The sequence below is a fragment of the Acomys minous genome (genome assembly GCF_964271855.1).
Source record: "Acomys minous genome assembly, chromosome: 7".
NCBI lineage: Eukaryota > Metazoa > Chordata > Mammalia > Rodentia > Muridae > Acomys > Acomys minous.
Window position 1 is genome coordinate 826,673 of NC_140488.1, and position 20,099 is coordinate 846,771.

Genomic DNA, 20,099 nt, shown 5'->3' on the forward strand with positions numbered 1-20,099 from the left:
TGAATGACATTTATGTAACCTGTAGCATTGAACAAATATAATATGACATTCAGCCTGGTGTTTAAAATGCTGACAGTATTCACATAGTTTTAAAAAAATTCTTCATACATGATTAAAAACTCCCCACTGTGATACTAGATTGTTTGTTTAAGAATGATTTCAGATGTTCTATGTTTTGCCAACTGGTATAATTCTCCTGGAAAAAAATAAAATTTATTATTAAAGAGACACTAGCTGTAGCTGGCAGGCAGTTGTACGTGTTCCAGAGACTTCAGTGCATCCTACTGCTGTCAACTTCTCGTGGTATCCCCTAGGCTCTTCTGAGCTATTTTCTATTCACACATGCTGTTGTCATAATCCACCATCATGGTGAAGCTTGCAAAGGCCAGCAAAATCCACGGTGAGTCCAAGAAAATGGCTCCTCCCCCAAAGGAAATGGAAGATAGTGAAGATGAAGAAATGTCAGAATATGAAGATGATTATAGCAGTGGAGAAGAGGTTGTCATTCCTTAGAAAAAAGGCAAGAAGTCTTCAGCAACTCCAGCGAAGAAAGTGGTTGCTTCACAAACAAAAAGGTTGCAGTTCCCACACCAGCTAAGAGAGTAGCTGCTACCCCAGGCAAAAAGGCAGCAGCCACCACACCAGCTAAGAAGGCAGTTACACCAGCTAAAGTAGTTGCGACACCAGGTAAGAAGGGAGCCACACGCAAAAACATTGGTAGCAACCCTGGTAAGAAGGGGGCTGTCACTCCAGCAAGGGGTCTAAGAATGGTAAGAATGACAAAAGGGAAGACAATGATGAGGATGAAGATGAAGATGATGATGACAGTGATGAAGATAAAGATGGTGAGAAAGAGGATCAATTTGAGCTACCAGTAGTAAAAGGAGGGAAACCAGCAAAAGCACCAGCTATTACTGCTCCTGCCTCAGAGGACGAGGATGAGGAAAAAGATGATGAAGAGGAAGATGACTCAGAAGAAGAAGAGTTATGGAGATCATACCAGCCAAAGGAAAGAAAGCTCCTGCAAAAGTTCCTGTGAAAGCCAAGAATGTTGCCGAGGAGGAGGATGAAGAAGAAGAGGAGGATGAAGATGAAGATGAAGGGGAGGAAGCAGCATCTGGAAAATGAAGAAGGAAATGACCAAAGAGAAAGAAGCCCCTGAAGCCAAGAAACAGAAAGTAGAAGGCTTAGAACCAACTATACCTTTCAATCTGCTTATTGGAAACCTTAATCCAAGCAAGTCTGTTACTGAATTAAAAGTTTCCATCAGTAAATTTTTTAATAAGAATGATCTTGCTGGTGTAGATGTCAGAACTGGTACAAATAAGAAATTTGGGTATGTGGGCTTTGAGTCTGCTGAAGACTTAGAAACGGCCTTGAAGCTCACTGGTTTAAAAGTGTTCAAGAACGAAATTTAAGAGATAGTAAGAACATTTGAGCTGCAAGAACATTTTTAGCCAAAAGCCTGTCTTTCAACATTGCTGAGAATTATTCAAAAGAAGTATTTGAAGATGCCACAGAGATCAGATCGGACAACCAGGACGGGAAAAGTAAAGGAATTGCTTATATTGAATTTAAGTCTGAAGTTGATACAGAGAAAAACTTCAAAGAAAAGCAGGGGGCAGAAATTGATGGGTGATCTGTTTCACTCTACTATACTTGAGAGAAAGGATAAAGGCAAGAGAGAGGTGGAAAGAATAGCAGTCAGGGTTTTGGTGAATCAAAAACTTTGGTTTTTAATAACATTTCCTACAGTGCAAGAGAAGAAGTATTTGAAAAAGCAACTTTTATCAAAGTGCCCCAGAACCAACATGGCAAATCTAAAGGATATGCATGTATAGAATTTGCTTCATTTGAAGATGCTAAGGAAGCTTGGAACTCCTGTAATAAAATGAAAATTTAGAGCAGAACAATCAGGCTAGAGTTACAAGGACAGAGGGGATTACCTAATGCAAGAAGTCAGCCATTCAAAACTCTGTTTATCAAAGGTCTGTTTAAGGGTACCACCGAAGAAACCTTAAAAGAATCATTTGAGGGCTTTGTTTGTGCAAGAATAGTCACTTATAGGGAAACTGATTCTTCTAAACTATTTGTTTTTTATAGTGAGGAAGCTGCCAAAGCTGCCAAGGAGGCCATAGAGGATGGAGAAAATGATGGAAACAAGGTTATATTGGACTGGGCCAAACCTAAGGGTGAAGGTGGCTTCGGTGATCGAGGTGGAAGCAGAGGAGGTTTCAGAGGCAGAGGTGGTGGCAGAGGAGGATTTGGTGGCAGAGGCCGAGGAGGCTTCAGAGGATAAGGAGGCCTCCAAGGTGGCAGAGGAGGAGGAGGAAGGGGAGAAGTTAAGCAACAAGGAAAGAAGATTAAGGTCGAATAGTTCCTCCCATTCCAGTCCTTCCATTCCATTTTAAAGTAAGGACTCTGGGGTTTTTACTCAGTTACTTGTTCAGTGACAGAGCCTTCTGAGCACATTACAAGGCAGATTACAGGTCACGTGGTCTATTGGAATCCGAATAAAAATAACATTTCAAGAGGTGTTCTGTTGGTTTATATGGACCCAGTTAAAATCAAGTGTATGTAGCTCTCTTGAAATGTTGTCTTTATATGGATTCTAAATAGACCACATGGCTGTGTACTGTCTCGGGATGTCCTTGGGAGGCTCTGTCACTGAACAGGTAACTTTTTCAAGATAGGTAACAGAGCTAACCTCATCTGTATGACTGAATTTATATTGTTTTAACCTGTATACAAAACCATTTTTTCCTACCAAGTGTTTTTCTTTTTCTTTCTTTCTTTCTTTTGCATTGGGGATTGCAAAGGAATGTTTATCTTTTTTTTTCTTCAGTAACTTTAGGACAGATTAAAAGTCCTAAATTCTGAAAAAATTATTAAAATTCAGACTAACAAAAAAGATGAACATTAATAAATGGAACCTTATGAAACTGAAAAGCGTCTGCAAGGTAAAGGACACTGTCATTAGGACAAAATAGCAGTCTAGAGATTGGGGAAAGATTTTCCCCAAACCTACATCTGACGAAGGTCTAATATTCAGAATATATAAAGGATTAATACCCAAAATATATAAAGAACTCAAGAAATTAAACACCAACAAACCAAATAACCCAATTGGGAAATGGGGCTCAGAATTAAACAGAGAATTCTCAACAGAGGAATATCAAATGGCTGAGAAACACTTAAAGAAATGCCCAACATCCCTAGTCATCAGAGAAACACAAATCAAAATGACTCTGAGACTCCATCTTACATCTGTAGGATGGCTAAGATCAAAACTCAAGAGACAGCACATGCTAGTGTGGATGTGGAGAAATGGGAACACTCTTCCAGTGCTGGTGGGAGTGCAAACTGGTACAACCACTTTGGAACTCAATCTGGCGCTTTCTCAGAAACTTGGGAATAGTTCTAGCTCAAAACCCAGCTATACCACTCCTGGGCATATACCCAAAAGATGCTCCACCACACAACAAGGACATTTGCTCAACTATGTGCATAGCAGCCTTATTCGTAAAAGCCAGACCCTGGAAACAACCTAGATGCCCCTCAATCAAAGAATGGATAAAGAAACTGTGGTACATTTACACTATGGAATACTACTCAGCTATTAAAAACAAGGACATCGTGAAATTTGCAGGTAAGTGGATGGAACTAGAAATGACCATCCTGAGTGAGGTAACCCAGACCCAGAAAGTCAAACATGGTATGTACTCACTGGTAAGTGGATATTAGCTGTTAAGTAAAGGACAATTGTTCAACAATTCACAGACTCAGAGAGGCTAAGGAACAAGGAGGGATTAAGAGGGGATACAAGGATCTTCCACAGAAGAGGAAATAGATTTCACAGGTGAACTTGTAACAGGCAGGAATGGGAACAGAGGGGTCAAGTGAGGACATGAGGGAGAGAATACTGGGAGAGATGCCTTGAATTGGGGATATTTTAGGAGTGAAGTAGAGACCTAGTGAAATGGAAACTCCGTGGAATCTATGAGGATGACACTAGTGAAGGCACCTAGTAATGGGGGCCATGTAACCTAAACCAGCCATCCTCTCTAACCAGACAAGGCCTCAAGAGGAGGGATTTGGACACCAACCCAGCCATAAAATCTTTGACCTACAGTTTGTCATGCCTGCAAGATGTGCTGGACTGGGGCCTAGCATAATCATTGTCAAAGAGACCAGAGAGAATTCATCCAGAAAATGATGGGAGGAGATCAGAGTCTTACAGCCAAATATTTGGCAGAGCTTGAAAGTCCTGTTGAGGAGGGGGAAGAAGAATTGGAGCAACCAGAGAGATCAAGAATATGACAAGAACACAGCTCACAGAATCAACTGACTGTGACTTAAGTGGGCTCACAAGAGATCAGGGAGCCTATAGGGGTCTGACTAGGTCCTCTCCATATATGTTATTGTTGTATAGCTTGGTATTATTGTGGAATTCCTAACTGCCACTATGAAGATTGTCTCTGACTCTTTTGCCTGCCTTTGGGACTCCTTTTCTCCTACTGGTCTGCCTCATTCAGCCTTGATGTGAGAATATGTGCCTGGTTTTATTGTAGCTTGTTATTCCATATTTGGTTGATGTCCCTGGAAGGCCTGCTCTTTTCTGAGGGGAGATGAAGGGGGAAGTCCATGGGAAATGGGAGGTTGGGGAGAGAGTCTGGAGGAAGGGGATGGAGGGGAAACTGCAGCCAGGATGTAATATATGAGAGAATAATAAATAAAAAGGAAGAAAAGAGTAATAATACTCAAGGTCTGATAAGATGACTCAAAAGTTTGCCACCAAGCTTGATGACTTGAGTTTGATCCCTGAAACCCACAAGATGGAAGGAGAGAACCTGGTCTATTCCTGCAGGCGGCCCTCCGATCTCCACGTATTCCATGTGGTATGTGCCCCTCCCCCCAAAATGATAATCAAGGCATGTTGTTTATTCAGGATAGTATACCACACATGTTTCTTAGGTTGCTAAACAGTATTAATGACATCTGGAGATATAGCACTCATGCCTATAAGGGTTATTGTGCATAATACAAATGACAAATGGACTGAGAAAGAAATCAAGGAAATAATACCTTTCACAATAGCTTAAAATAATATAAAATATCTTGCTGGACAGTGGTGGTGCAGACATTTTTATTATTATTATTATAATTTATTCACATTACATCCAGATTGTAATTCCCTCGCTCTTATCTTCTTGTTCCCACCCTCCCTTCCTTTTCTGTTCTATTCCCTCCCCTAGACCTCTGACAGGTGGAGACCTCCTCCCCCACCATCTGACCACAGCCTGTCAGGTCTCATCTGGATAGTCTGCATTCCCTTCCTCTGTGCTCCCACAGGGCCTCTCCTCTAAGGGATAGTGAACAAATCAAGAGCATTAGAGCTCTTGTTAGAGGCAGTCCCCTGCTCCCCCTTCCCCTGTGGAGAATGAGCTGTCCACTGGTTACATTTGAACAAGGTGTCTAGGTCTTCTGCTTGCAATGTCCTTGCTTGGTGCATCAGTTTATGTAGGTGCCCATTGAGTTCAGAACTGCCAGCCTTGATAGTCTCCTTGTAGAGCTCCTGGCAACACCCCCTACTGTTTTTCCATTCCCCAGCTCTTCTATACAATTTTCGGCTCTTCACCCCGAGTCCAGCTGCATGTCCCAGTATCTATCCTGATCCCCTATTGGGTGGAATCTCTTACAGGACCTCGCTGTTGGGCTAATATCCACTTATAAGTGAATACATAACATGTGTGTCTTTCTGTGTCTGGGTTACCTCACTCAGGATGATCTTTCCTAGCTCCATCCATTTGTCTGAAAATTCCATGATTTCTTTGTTATTAATAGCTGAGTAGTATTCCATTGTGTAAATGTGCCACAGTCTCTTTATCCATTCTTCAGTTGAGGGACATCTAGGTTGTTTCCAGATTCTGGCTATTTATGAATAAGGCTGCTTCAAATACAAATAGCCAAAACACTAACAACATAACATTTATATAATTCCTGATTGTGTTATGGTTCTTCTTGCTATAGGAAATCTATTGTATATATGTATAATAATATAAATGTATATGTAAAAGTAAAATAATAAAAAAGAAAAAACAAATAAAGCTGCTATGAACATAGTTGAGCAAATATCCTTGCTGTATGGTGGGGCATCCTTTGTGTGTATGCCTAGGAGTGGAAAAGCTGGGCCTTGAGGTAGCACTATTCCCATTTTTTGGGAAAGCACCAGATAGATTTCCAAAGTGGTTGTACAAGTTTGCACTCCCACCAACAATGGAGGAGTGTTCCCCTTTCTCCATATTCTAGCCAGCATGTGCTGTAACTTGAAATTTTCATCTTAGCCATTCTGATGGGTGTAAGAAGAAATCTCAGAGTCATTTTGATTTGCATTTCCCTGATGACTAAGGATGTTGAACAATTTTTTAAGTGTTTCTTAGTCACTTGACAATCTTCTGGTGAAGATCTTTTCCCAGTCTGTAGGCTGTCAGGGTTAGAGTTATGGTTCTGTTGACAGTATTCCTTGCCTTACAGAAGCTTTTCCATTTCCTGAGGTCCCATTTATTAATTGTTGATCTTAGAGCCTGGCCTGTTGGTGTTCTGTTCAGGAAGTTGTCTCCTGTGCCAATGAGTTCAAGGCTCTTCCCCACTTTTTCTTCTGACAGATTTAGTGTCTCTGGTTTTATGTTGAGGTCTTTAATCCACTTGCACTTTAGTTTTGTACAGGGTGATAAATATGTATCTATTTGCAATTTTCTACATGTAGACATCCAGCTAGACCACCATCATTTGTTGAAGATACTATCTTTTTTCCATTGTATAGATTTGACTTCTTTGTCAAAAATCAGGTGTCAATAAGGTGTGTAGGTTTGTTTCTGGGTCTTTGATTTGATTCCACTGATCAACCAGCCTATTTCTTTTTTTTCTTTTTTCTTTTTGGTTTTTTGAGACAGAGTTTGTCTGTGTTATCTTGGCTGTCCTGGACTCACTTTGTAGACCAGGCTGTCCTCGAGCTCACAGTGATCCACCTGCCTCTGCCTCCCAAGTGCTGAGGTTAAAGGTGTCCACCACCACAACCAGCTCAGCCTATTTCTATGCCAGTACCATGCAGTCTTTATTACTGTTGCTCTGTAGGACAGCTTGAGATCAGGGATGGAGATTCCTCTAGAGGATCTTTTATTGTACATGATTGTTTTAGCTATCCAGTTTTTTTTTTCCACAAGAAGTTGAGATTTGATATTTTAAGGTCTGTAAAGAATTATGTAGGTATTTTGATGGGAATTTCATTGAATATTCAGATTGCTTTTGGTAAGACGGCCATTTTTACTGTGTTGCTCCTTTTGATCCATGAGCATGGGAGATCTTTCCATTTTCTGATACCTTCTTTAATTTCTTTCTTCAGACTTGAAGTTTCTTTTTCATACAAGTCCAAATGAGAACTTTTAAAAGTGCTCTTCAACAACTGAAAAACTTTCAGTGTGATTATGTAGATATTGCTGTCACTCAAAGCAGATTGTGGTGGTGCTCACCTCTAATCCCAGCACTTGGGAGGCAGAGGCAGGCAGATCTCTGTGAGTTCGAGGGCAGCCTGGTCTACAGAGTGAATTCCAGGATAACCAGAACTACATAGTGATACCTTGTCTCAATGAAACAAAACAAAAACCCTTAACTGTCACTCTATGTCTTTCCTCTCTTACTTTCTTATCTGGTGCATGGCAACCCAGGATAAAAACATTATTTCCAGGTCATAGGATTATGTTTGGGGTTGTTAAGTGTCTTGGGGGTTACCATTATTGTGATAAAGTACCATGCCTGAAATCAGCTTGAAGATAAAAAGGGGTCATTTTATTTTAGCTTACAGCTTGTAGTCCATCACTGAGGGAAGTAAGGGCAGGAACTCAAGGTAGGAACATGCAGGCAGGAACTGATGGCAGGTGCCATCGAGGGGTACTGCTTACTGGAATGGTCTTCATGGCTTGCTCAGCTTGCCTTTTTATAGCACCCAGGACCACCAACCCACAGTTATCTGGCATTCCCACATGAATCACTAATTAAGAAAATCCAGCACAGGCCTGTCCACAGGTCAATCTGATTGGGCCATTTTCTTAGTTGAGCTTCCCTCTTCCCAAATGACTCTAATCTGTGTCAACTGACAAAAAAAGTACATTGTGCAATGGGGCATTTTGGAAGATGAGAATTCTTTATATTCTAGAATATTGCTAGTAATGTTTGATCAATTTTATTTATAAAAAATATTTCTTCTAGGTTGTGACTGATCTTTTTATTTGTTCTTGGAGCGGGTGGGGTATGTGTATATGTCTGTACATTTTTTCTTTTAATTAAAAAAAATTTTATGTGTTTTTTTTTGTCTGCCAGTGTATCTGTGTACCACATGCATGCAATGTCCACAAGGCCTCCCCACTAAGGGGAAGTGATCAAATGGTGGGCCCCAAAGTTCATGTCAGAGGCACTCCCAGCTCCTCCCCTGTCACCACATGGAGAATGAGCTGTTCATCGGCTACATCTGAACAGGGGTCTAAGTTCTCTGCTTATTCTACTGACATTGACTTAATCATATGAGTACCACAATGTAGGGCAAAGTAACAACATGCTAATTTCATCCCCAGCCCTAAGAGGCATCATATCTCTGCCATAATTATAAAAGAATATCTTGAATATCCACGTTACCTTCTTGTCCCAGAATAAGAGACTCATGTATATGGCAATCCATGGCTATGTGATATTCTATAGAATAGGCATACTGTTTCTCTAAAGGGCACTTAGGGCCTTTATTCAAAAATGTTCACAAGTATAAAGAGTGCTTTAACAAGTACTTTTCACATACGTGCTACATACATATGCAGGCACTTTTGTGCTGTAGATTCATCTACGTGGCATGATGATGTGAGATACCAAATAGTTTTACCCTTATTTTCCTGGAATTAATGACTAAAGCTCATAGCTGTGAAGAAGCTTCATGATACTCTCCACTATAAGAGAGCAGGGAAATTCATTTTGCTCCCTGGACCTTCCTTACTAAAATAGCAGAGGTGCTAGAATTCACTTTTGTGAGAAATATCCTTTTCCCAAGAGTCTCCTAGATTGAGAAGGATCCAGTGGCATGGTGAGTGCCAGCTTGCTCCATGTTCTATATTCTTTAGAACTACCAGGCTTGCAAGTATGCCACAGTGCTCTCTAAGCAGCCAATTCAGAAGACCTTTGCCATCTGGGGATCATATCCCAAACAAATGGGTCACCTAAATGTTTGGTTTTCGTTGTTACTGAAATTATTCCTCTAAAAGCTGTTCAAATTTATATTCTACCTTTAATGGTATTTCCTTAAACCCTCATCAACACTAAATGTTTTCATTTTGTTAATATAAGTAAAAGTATCATATATTATTCCTTAACTGTAAATGTTTATTTCTTTTTTACAGAATGGAGTGTTTTTTCCCTTTGGTCATTTTCCAACTAGAGTGTTTATTGCCCATCTTAATTCTATGAGGTTTATATATAAAGACCATTGATCATTTTTTGTCATGAACTTGCAAACTTTGATGCTCATGTGAACTCTGCATTTTAATTTTTGCTTAAGATGCTTGCAGCACGAAGCAGTTCTATATGTCTTTCATAAAATTTTTGTTTTTCTGTGTGGACTTCAATTATTCAAAAGCTTTCCAAGTCTTTCCCCATTTTTAAGTGACAATCACAGATGTGAAGTTACCAGGAAAACTAAAACATCATCCAGCATGCTGTTGTGTACTCGAGGCATTAGGACTTGACCCTACAAGTCACCCTCCTGAGAGCAGCTTTCACATCCTTATTTCTTAGGGTATAGATGAGTGGGTTTAGCATGGGGGTCACTGCTGCATAAAATATTGAGATAATTTTGTCTCCATTGTGGGATATTTTGCTCTGTGGTCTCACATAAATATATATTAGCGACCCAAAGTAGATAGTAACCACAATCAAGTGAGAACCACAGGTAGAAAAGGCTTTAAGCCTGGCCTCAGTTGGGCGGATTCTTAAAACAGCCCTGAGGATACAAAGATAAGAGATAAGAATGAAAGTTAAAGGTACTGGCATTGAAATGACAGCACAAGCGATCATCATAATCTCTAAAGAAATAGTATTAGAACAGAGCAATTTGAAGATAGCTTGAACCTCACAGGAGAAGTGATTGACTGCATTATGCCCACAGAAACTGATTGGAAAGAGTAGAATGGGCAGAACAGTGAGAAGGAGGGCTGTCATCCAGGCAACCAAAGCCATAAAAATACATACTCGAGAAGACATGACCAAGTTATACCTGAGTGGATTTGAAATAGCCACAAGTCTATCATAAGCCATAATGGCAAGCAGAAAACATTCAGCTAGTGCCAAGAAGGCTCTGATAGCGAGCTGGGTAAAACAGGAGCTGTAGGAGATAGTGGAGAAGTTGTACAATGAATTCACCATGATTAGGGGTACAGCACTGGTGGAAAACAGAAGATCCAGTAAAGACAAGTTACCAAGAAAGAAATACATTGGAGTGTGCAGTTGAGAGTTGCCTCCTACTAGGAAAATAATTAAACTGTTTCCTGCCAAAGTGACTATATAGAGAAACATCAGTGTCCAGAAGACAACACTCTGGGATGTGGGGTGTCTAGACAGTCCCACAAGAATGAATTCAGTCACTTTGGTATGGTTTCCGATTTCCTGATAATTCATTTCCTTTATCCACAGCTACAGGAAGGGGACAGAAAACAGAAGAATAAGCTCTTTGTCAGTACATTCATTATATTACCATGTTGGTTAAAGCACAGCAACCACTGACACAAGTTTATCTCTAAGGTTTTAAGCCACTAAACTGACAGTTTCTACTACATCCTTGGTAGAAAAATAAAAAGACAGTCCTCTAGTGAAAATGATCAAGATTTTTAGACTTGTGCAAAGACAAGTATTTAAGGAAGAAACCCCAGATGACCCATTGTGCCTTCCGGACAACAAGCTCCCCATGAGCTTCCACTTCAGCTGAATGAAGCCTGAGCACAAATGGAAACTAAGTGATTCAGTTACTCAGGCACCAAAACTGATACTATGGCAGCACAGGATAGAGAAGAGACAAATGGGGGGAAAATGGAAGATCGGCAGGTGGGGCTATGTAGGGGTAAGACCCATTGAAGGCCTGGCATTCTGGATGCCTCTTCTCCCTTCAGGGTGCTATTATATTGGAAAGTGGATGGCAATGACAGGCTGGGAAAACCTCAATTTGAGTTTTTTAAATGTGCTGAAATATTTTATTTTTAAAAAGGAGATGCAAAAATAAGAGAGTAGCTCTATGAGCTACATTTCTCATTGCTGTGACAAAATACGTGACAAGAGTGTTTTTGTGGTGATTCTAAATCTTATCAAATTCACACTTAATACCAACCACCACAGTTTTACCCCTTATTAATGCTGCACTCAAACACACAGCCAGTGAGGCATATCCTTCCTCCCCTTGTCCTCCCTCATCGGTTCATGGCTATCTCATAATACAAAATACATTCAAAGTCTCCGTAGTCTTTAACAGCCCTGTCACTGTTCAGAGTCTAGTCTTTTCTGAGATTCAACTTAACTGTAAACCCATAAAAGTTCTACAATTTTAACATAGAAAGACACAGCATACATATTTTCATCCCCAAAGGGAATACAGCATAGCAAGGAAAGATTGGGTCAAAGCAAGGCCAAACCCAGCAGAGCAAACACCAAATGCTGTAATTCTATCTGTGGCATCTACAGCTTGTGATGCAATCCTCTGGGACACAAAAAACTTGGGTTTCCAGCCCTGTCCTTCCAGCTCTGAAGCCTGTAGCACATATAACCCCTCTTCCAATTTGAATTTTGTCCCAAATATTCTTTCTGCCTGACAAAACATAGGCTGATCTTCATTGCATTAAAATGATGAGATGTGAGATTTTGATCATTTTCAGCTTTTATCTGAAGCAACAATGACAGAATAAACAGATGTAGACAACTTTTCATATGCCTAATAATTGTAGGGTTTTGAGATAAGAATGAGTGAGAAAAGTACTTACCCCAGTTCTAGAGAAACGAACCTGCTCCTCACTTTATCTGTGTTCCAAGACCTTTGAACAGCTTTGTCAAGAAAAGGGGTCCTCCTTGCCACCTCACGGCTGATGAGTCAAATCTCTGTCATATGATTCCTCACATTTTTCCAACTGCTTTCTCATCTTGTGGCTTGAATGCTCTGAGTAGTGATAGATCCTGAAAAAGTGTCCATTTCTTCTGCAGGACTTAGAAAATGGACTGAACAAAACAGGTGTGCACAGTAGATGTAGAGAAGAGAAGGTGATTTTCCTGTAAAATATTCCAGGAAGTAATTGTCATATCCATTTGCAGTGCTCCATATCACAGAACTGACAAACGAGAGGACTGAGGCTAGTATGGGATATATCCTCAAAGACATGCCAAAGCTTCTGCCGCTAGGACAGTAGACTTCAAATATCTTTATCTCGCCCTCTAAAGAAATTTGGAAAACTGTTCACACATAAGTATTGAAAGCTATTATTTGAATTTAAGTTTAGTTGCAAAGATAAAATTTCTTGCTTACTGCAAATACTCATAGTTTACGACTACCTCTGTATAAGTATTCCTGAGAAAGGGCTTGTTGACTATCAGTAGTGTGCACAGCTGCCTTTAATCAGCACTAAGACCATCCAATCTATCAAAGATCCTTGGCAGGGATGCTGCATGGTGACTCCTGATGAAAAGGTTGCTGCCATAGTCTCCAGGCCAGAACCCATCACTCATTTTGGAAAGTGCTCATTTTTTGTTGTCATCTCCAACCTCACACAGAGCTGTGTGTAACCCTTTCCTTGTCAAATCGTAGCATGATTTCCAAAATTCAACAATGTTTTAGATAGCTGTAAGGTCTTCACTTGCCTAAAGTATGGACTTTCAGTTCTCTGGAAGAGAACTGCTGTCTCTCTGAAGGCAGTGTAGTAGAAAATGAACGTGGAGATACAGATGAGGATTTCTTCTTCCCCGTGGGCATAGGCTAAATTTCACTCTTTCCATAACTATTAACATTTCCCAATGAGTTGATGCCAAGATCTTGAGGTCCACCTGGGACAGGCACAAGGGACATCTCTCTCTAGATACAAGCTTGCTAAAAACCTCAGATGCCTGAGATATGGAGAGAAAATAATCTGAATTCAAGTTACCCTATATCCCTCCCACTTGTCAGCCTCATTGCCTAAAAGTCAGGGATACAGTGAAACCAGGTTACGTAATATGAAAATGCAGTTGTCTTGGTACAACTGATGAACAATATCTGGCAAATATCCAGCTAGACTCACTTTAAGAAGAAAGACTTCCCAGTCTTATGACTTAAACTGTGGCATGACTTTCCAATATGCAATTAAGCTAAGGGCTTGTCTATTTTGTTGATTATAGGCTCAATTTTCTTAACAATTATTTCTATTATGAACTTATTAACTGAGAATACCTCACTTATAACCTGACATCAGTGATTATATTAAGAGATTCAGAGAAATCTAACAGTACCATAAGGATTGCATATAATTCTGATTTTTGAATGGAGGTAAATGGGCTTTTGATCACCTTAATCATTTTATCAGATTTATAACCAGCCATACCCATCTTATTTGCATCCATATAGAAGGTGAGTGCCCCTGGTATCAGTGTCTTTTTACAATACTTGGAAGGATCCAATTAGTTCTTTTTATAAATTGTATACATTTGCTTTTCAGGTATTTGTTATTAATTTGTCCCAAATAGTTACTACAAGCCCTTTGCCAGTCTTTGTTCATTATTCATAATGATATAACCTCAGCATTAGTAAGAGGCACTACAATTTCCCCTGAGTCTGTCCCTGACAGTTGACGCAATCTTATTCTTCCTTTTGTAATCAATTCAGAAATTTTTTGGATGTACATTTTCAACTTCTTACTTTATTTGCTAGGAAAACCCATTCCATAATTCTATCTTCCCTTTGCATAAGGAGCTCAGTAGGAGAATGTTTTGAAGGCAAAATAACCTGAATACAACCAAGTTCAGGATCAATTCTATCCACATATGCCTTTTGAAGTCTTTGCTCTACCAAAATTAACTCCTTTTCTGCTTCAGCTGTTAGACACCTTGGACTGTTTAATGTGAATCCCCTTGTAATGTTTGAACTAAGTTACTTAACTCAAAGGTAGCCGGTCCAATTGCAGGCCTTAACCAGTTAATGTCTCCCATTAGGTTTTGAAAGTCATTTAGTGTTTGCAACTGATTTCTACAGATATGTACCTTTCGGGGTCTATTTTTTTGTTCAGTTATCTTATAGCCTAAATAGGTAATTGAATCTCCTCTTTGTATTTTTCTACAGCAATCTGTAATCTCCAGCATGGCAGAATTCTTTGTACTTCTTTAAACATCTTTTCTAAAGTCCCTGAATCAGAATCAGCCAATAGAATATTATCCATGTAATGGTAAATGAAAGATTGAGGAAACTGCCTATGAATTATTTCTAATGGTCATTGCACGAAATTTTGGTATAAAGTGGGGCTATTCAACATTCCCTGTGGGAGTACCTTCCAATGGTATCTCTTCATTGGACCACAACTGTTCAGTGTAGGTACTGAGAAGAAAACCTTTCTCTATTCTCATGCAAAGGTATCACACACACACACAAAACAATTTTTAAAATCAATTACTAACAAGGAAGGCAAAGGAATCCCAGGCTGTAAATGACCCATTGGTTGGATTACCTTATTTACTGCTCTCAAATCTGTTATCATTCTCCAGCTGCCTGACTTCTTTTTTTTTTTAACCACAAACACAGGGGAATTCCAAGGGCTAGTAGACTCTTCTATGTGCTGAGACTCCAGCTGCTCTTGTACTGAATAGTGAAGCACCTGCCATTTTTCTTTTGTTAAGAGCCACTGCTCTTGCCACACAGGGCTGTTTGAAATCCATTTTAGGGGCAAGACTGTTGGTACATCAGTAGCAGCCCCTCTTATAAATTTGGAAACTCAATACCTGAAAAGTTCTAAGTTTGGACAATGTGCATAACTTGCGTTTGCTCCTGATTACTCATTTTAATATCTTCCCCAGAAGCCTGCGCCATTTCACCCCTAGCTTCATCGTTGTTTATATCTGTAATTGCAGGAATATTAATCTGAGTACCCTACTCTTGTAAGAGATCCCTTCCCCATAGATTTACGGGTATGTGAGCCACATAGGGTCTCAGCTTCCCTGTCTGCCCTTCTGGTCCCACACACTTAAAGCACCATATGCTTTGTTGTATTTGAGATAATTTACCAATCCCTATAATTTCTGTATAAACCTTCTGAAGTGGCCAAAATGGATTCCAATACTTGTTTGAAATAATTGTGATGTCCACATCAGTATCTACCAGACCTTGTAATTCAACACCATTCATTTGTATTATTAATTTAGGTCTCTGATCATTAACCATTGTTTGGTAGAACACACGTTTCCCTGTACTTCCAAATGTATTTGTTTATTCTACTGGAGCAGCTTTCCCCTTAATGTAATGTTCAAACACTTCTCTGAAATGGTTAGAAGTGTAGTTCTGCATCACCTAGGCTTGAGTCAGCACTCATCTTTGACCCTTTGATTTCTAATATTAGGAGTTATTTAAAGCATCCCACCGGCATCAATATCACCCCTGTTTCAGTTCTATAAATAATTAAATATATTATAATATATAAATAGTTAATTAAGAGTTACCAGGAGTAAATTCAGGAGTTTCTATATGCAGAAGTTGATTTTTTTTCAAAGAACCAACTTTTTGTTTCATTGATTTGTTATATTGTTCTCTTTGTTTCTATTTTATTGATTTCACCCAGTAGTTTGATTTTTTTCTGCATTCTACTCTTCTTAGGTGTTCAATTAAGGTTCCCTTTTTTCAGATACCTCTAGTTTGTGTGTCAAATCAACATAAGACTAGCCAGCACAGATTCCAAGTGCAGAAATCCCATGTGCTAGGCTTTGAGCTTGCTGTATGACCTTGTAGTTCTTTGGCTGACAGGATCCATCGTTTTACTATAGTTGGATATTTGCCAGATACTGTTTCACTGTAGCCCTCACAGCTAATAACAGGGGTTATTTCAGTTTTCTTGTATCCATTGAGACTTTCTTTCTGACTGAGTATGTGATCAATTTTGGAGATGGTTCTGTGAGGTGCTGAGAAGAAGATATATTCTTTTGTGTTTGGATGAAATGTTCTGTAGATATCTGGTAGGTTCATCTGGTTTATAACATCACTTAGCTCCAGCGTTTCTCTGTTTAATTTTTGTTTGCATAACTGGTCCATTGGTGGGCAAGGAGACTGAAGTCTTCAACTATCAGTGTGTGAGGGTCAATGTGTGATAAAGCTGTAGTAGTTTTTATTATTTATTTATAAACTTGGGTACCCATTTTGTGTGGTGCATAGATGTTAAGAATTGAAATATCATCTTAGTGGATTTTTCCCATCCATGATGAATGTGTACTATCCTTCCTCATCTCTTCATTAATTGTGGTTTGAAGTCTACTTTATTAGATATTAAAATGACTACACTAGATTGCTTCTTAGGTGTATTGGCTTAGAATACTCTTTTCCAACTCTTTACCCTGAGGTAATGTTTATACTTGATGTTGAGGTTGCTTCTTTTATGTGGTAAAAGATTTGGTTCGATTTTCATAGCCATTCTGCTAATCTGTGTCTTTTTATTGGGGAATTGAGGCCATTGATAATGAAGGATATCAGTGTACAATGACTGTTAATTCCCGTTACTATGTTGTTGTTGTTGGTGGTGGTGGTGGTGGTGGTGATGGTGTGTGTGTGTGTTTGCGCGTGTGCACACATGTACAAAATGCTTCTCTTCATTTGGTTTTGCTTATGTGAGATTATTCATTTCCCGTGTTTTCATGTGTATATTTAACCTCCTTGGGTTGGAATTTTCCTTCTAGTATCTTCTGTAAGGCTTGATATATAGATAGATATTGCTTAAGTTGGACTTTATTGTTGAATGTCATATTTTCTCCATTCATGGTGATTGAAAGTTTTGCTGGGTATAGTAGTTTGGGCTGGTGTCTGTGGTCTCTTAGATTCTCCAGTACATATGTTCAGGCTCTTCTAGCTTTTAGAGTATCCATTGAGAAGTCATATGTAATTCTAATATGTTTGCCTTTACATGATTCTTGGTCTTTACATGTTACTTTAGCTTTTAATATTCTTTGTTCTGTATGGTCAGTGTTTGATTATTATATGGTGAGGGGGCTTCCTTTTCTGGTCTAATCTATTTTGGTGTTCTATGTGCTTCTTGTACCTTTATAGGTGTCTCCTTCTTTAGGTTAGGAAATTTTTCTTCTAGGATTTTGTTGAAAACATTTTCTGGGCTTTTGATCTGGGATTCTTCTCCTTCCTCTATTCCTATTATTCGTAGGTTTGGTCTTTTCACAGTGTTCTGGATTTCCTGGATGCTCTGTGTTAGGAACTTTTCAGATTTAACATTTCGTTGACAAATGTATCCATTTCTTATGTCATATCTTCAATGCCTGAGATTTTTATTCCATCTCTTGTATTCTTTTGGTGAAATGTGCCTCTGTAGTTCCTGTTTGCATTCCTAAAATTTCCCGTTTCTTAATTCCCTCTGTTTGTGTTCTCTTTATTGATTTTATTTCCTCCAATTGTTTGTGTTTTCCTGGACTTCCTTAATGGATCTATTAATTTCCTCTTTAAGGACCTCTATCATCTTCAAAAAGTTGGATTTAAGGTTGTTTTCTTGTGCTTCAGCTGTTTTGGAATACCCAGGGTCTGTTGTAGTAGGATAGCTGGGCTCTGGTGGAGACATATTGGCCTGGATGTTGTTGATGGTGTTTTTATATTGGTGTCTAGGCACTTGGGTCTGTGGTGATTACAGGTCTAGGATTTGATTTCTGGGTTTGTTTTGGTTGGCTTGGAGCTTTGTTCCTTGGTTTGTTTCTTTGTTTTCTTTCTGGATTTTCAGAGATTGTGTTAGCTGAATATTGCCTATTTTACTGGCCTGTTCATATGGTATGTTCATGGGAGAATGCTTACTGATGTTGGATGCAGGGGAGGGGGCATCGGGGAAGATGGTCTGCTGGATCTACAGCAGGTGTGGATGGAAGAGGGCAGGGTACCCCTAGTTTCCTGTTGCAACACTAAGAACAACTCTGAGAATTGGGTCTGGAATAATAGAGAGAATGGGTAAGGTATGCAGATAGCCTACCTGGTCTTCTGGCGGGCATGGCTCATGGTTGACCAATTAGGGGGTTATTACACATCAATGAGTGCACATTTAATATTTGACAGATTTTGATGTCTCTCAATTTACTGCACTTAACTATTTAAGTCTGTGGTGTATTCATGGACAAAAGTCTATTCTTCAGTCTGCTTTCTCAACTCAATTGGCAATAGCCACCATTGCCAGTATATCTCACAAGAGCTTCTACAAGATCACACAAGTATTACTAGAATTTTCTAGAATAATAAAATTCAGTCTCTTAAGTTGTTCCAAATATGAATTCTTTCCCACCATAGATTTCCCTGGATTAACAGTAAAGTTCAAAATGAATACTATCTGAAAGTTTAAGTTCAACGACATGAAGGGGCTCAAAATATGTCTGTTAACCTTATTAAGTAAAACTGAAAGAGACTGAAATCCAAACTCAGCATCTTTTCACCCTCAGATGAAAGTTCTGGGTAGTTTGTGGGGCCAGAGTTCTAAAACTTAAGCCATTATCCATGTTCATTCAATGACCCCTGATGAATTTTTATTGTTTTTCATTGTTTATTTATGACAAATATTCTTATTTACAATTACCTCCAGTCAGAAGTTCTTGAACACTATGCATCCTGCCTTTACCAGTCATACAACAAAATCATCTGATTTATTCATCCTGTGAATGGCCCCACTGATACCATCATTTCTAAACTGGCTATTTAATCTTGTTAATATTTTCCATTAATTAATTTATTTAATCACTTTACAGCCTGATCAAAGCCCCTCCTTCCCTCCTCTCGGCCCAGTCCCACCCTCATGCCCCTCCTTCCATTACCCCCTCCACTTATCCTCAAGCTCCCTATGGGTAAAAAATCACCCAAACACTTCAAGTCCCAGCAGGAGTAAGCCCATCCTCTCCCACAGAGGCCAGAAAGCTAGCCCAGCTGGAAGAAAGATATCTAAAAGCAGGCAACATAGCCAGAGACAGCCTCTACTCCCATCATTAGGGGAGCCACATAAAGAACATGCTACACCTCTGTTACATATGTGTAGGGGGGGTGTAGGTCTGGCCCATGCAAGCTCTTTGGTTGGTGGTTCAGTCTCTGTGTGGGCCCCCATGGGACCAGGTTAGTTGACTCTGTGGGTCTTCTTGTGGTGTCCTTGACCCCTCTGGTTCTCTCAATCTTTCCTCTCACTCTTCTACAAAACTCTCAAGCTCATCCTATTTTTTGCTGTGGGTCTCTGCATCTGTTTCCATCTGCTGCTGGATGAAGCCTCTCGGAAGACAGTTATGCTAGGCTCCTGTCTGCAAGCATAGCAGAGTACCATTAATAGTTATCAAGAGTTGGCTCCTTCCCCTGGGCTGGGTCTCAAGTTGGGTCAGTCACTGGTTTGTTACTCCCCCAATCTCTGCTCCATCTTTATCCCTACACTTCTTGTACATGAGACAAATTTTAGGTCAAAGGTTATATGGTGGCTTGGTATCTTCCACCTTCCCCTGGAGGTCCTACCTGGCTACAAGAGGTGGTGACTTCAGGCCCTATATCCCTTCCATTGATGATAGGAGTCTCAGCTAGGGTCACCTCCATAGACTCCTCGGAGCCTATCTTGTCCCAGAATGGCTCCTACTGATTTCCACTCTCTCTCCCAGTCCTCCCTGCTCAGCCCTCAGCCCCCCAACCCAACCCCCCCCCACACGCGATCCCCACCCCCTCTTCCACCCAGTTATCTTCCTTCATCTATTTCAAATGTCTACTTTATTTTCCCTTCTGAGTGATATTCAAGCATCCTCTCTTGGATCCTCCTTGTTACTTAGCTTCTTTGGATGTGGGCATTGTAGCGTGGTTATCCTGT

The 20,099-nt window shown here is 39.8% G+C and overlaps 1 protein-coding gene and 1 pseudogene across 2 annotated transcripts; one reads left to right on the forward strand and one right to left on the reverse strand.

The window, feature by feature from the left end:
- The first annotated feature begins 343 nt into the window (after nucleotides 1-343).
- On the forward strand, nucleotides 344-2,377 carry LOC311602618 (nucleolin-like; annotated as a pseudogene). Its single transcript has one exon. The product of its transcript is annotated as a nucleolin-like (transcript).
- A 7,394-nt stretch (nucleotides 2,378-9,771) lies between these two features.
- On the reverse strand, nucleotides 9,772-10,710 carry LOC311601896 (olfactory receptor 13H1-like; the record flags this gene model as incomplete). The annotated part of the gene is made up of 1 exon (XM_084789653.1): nucleotides 9,772-10,710. The coding sequence occupies one exon, from the start codon at nucleotides 10,708-10,710 to the stop codon at nucleotides 9,772-9,774; it is 939 nt and encodes a 312-aa protein (XP_084645779.1).
- Nucleotides 10,711-20,099: the final 9,389 nt, after the last annotated feature.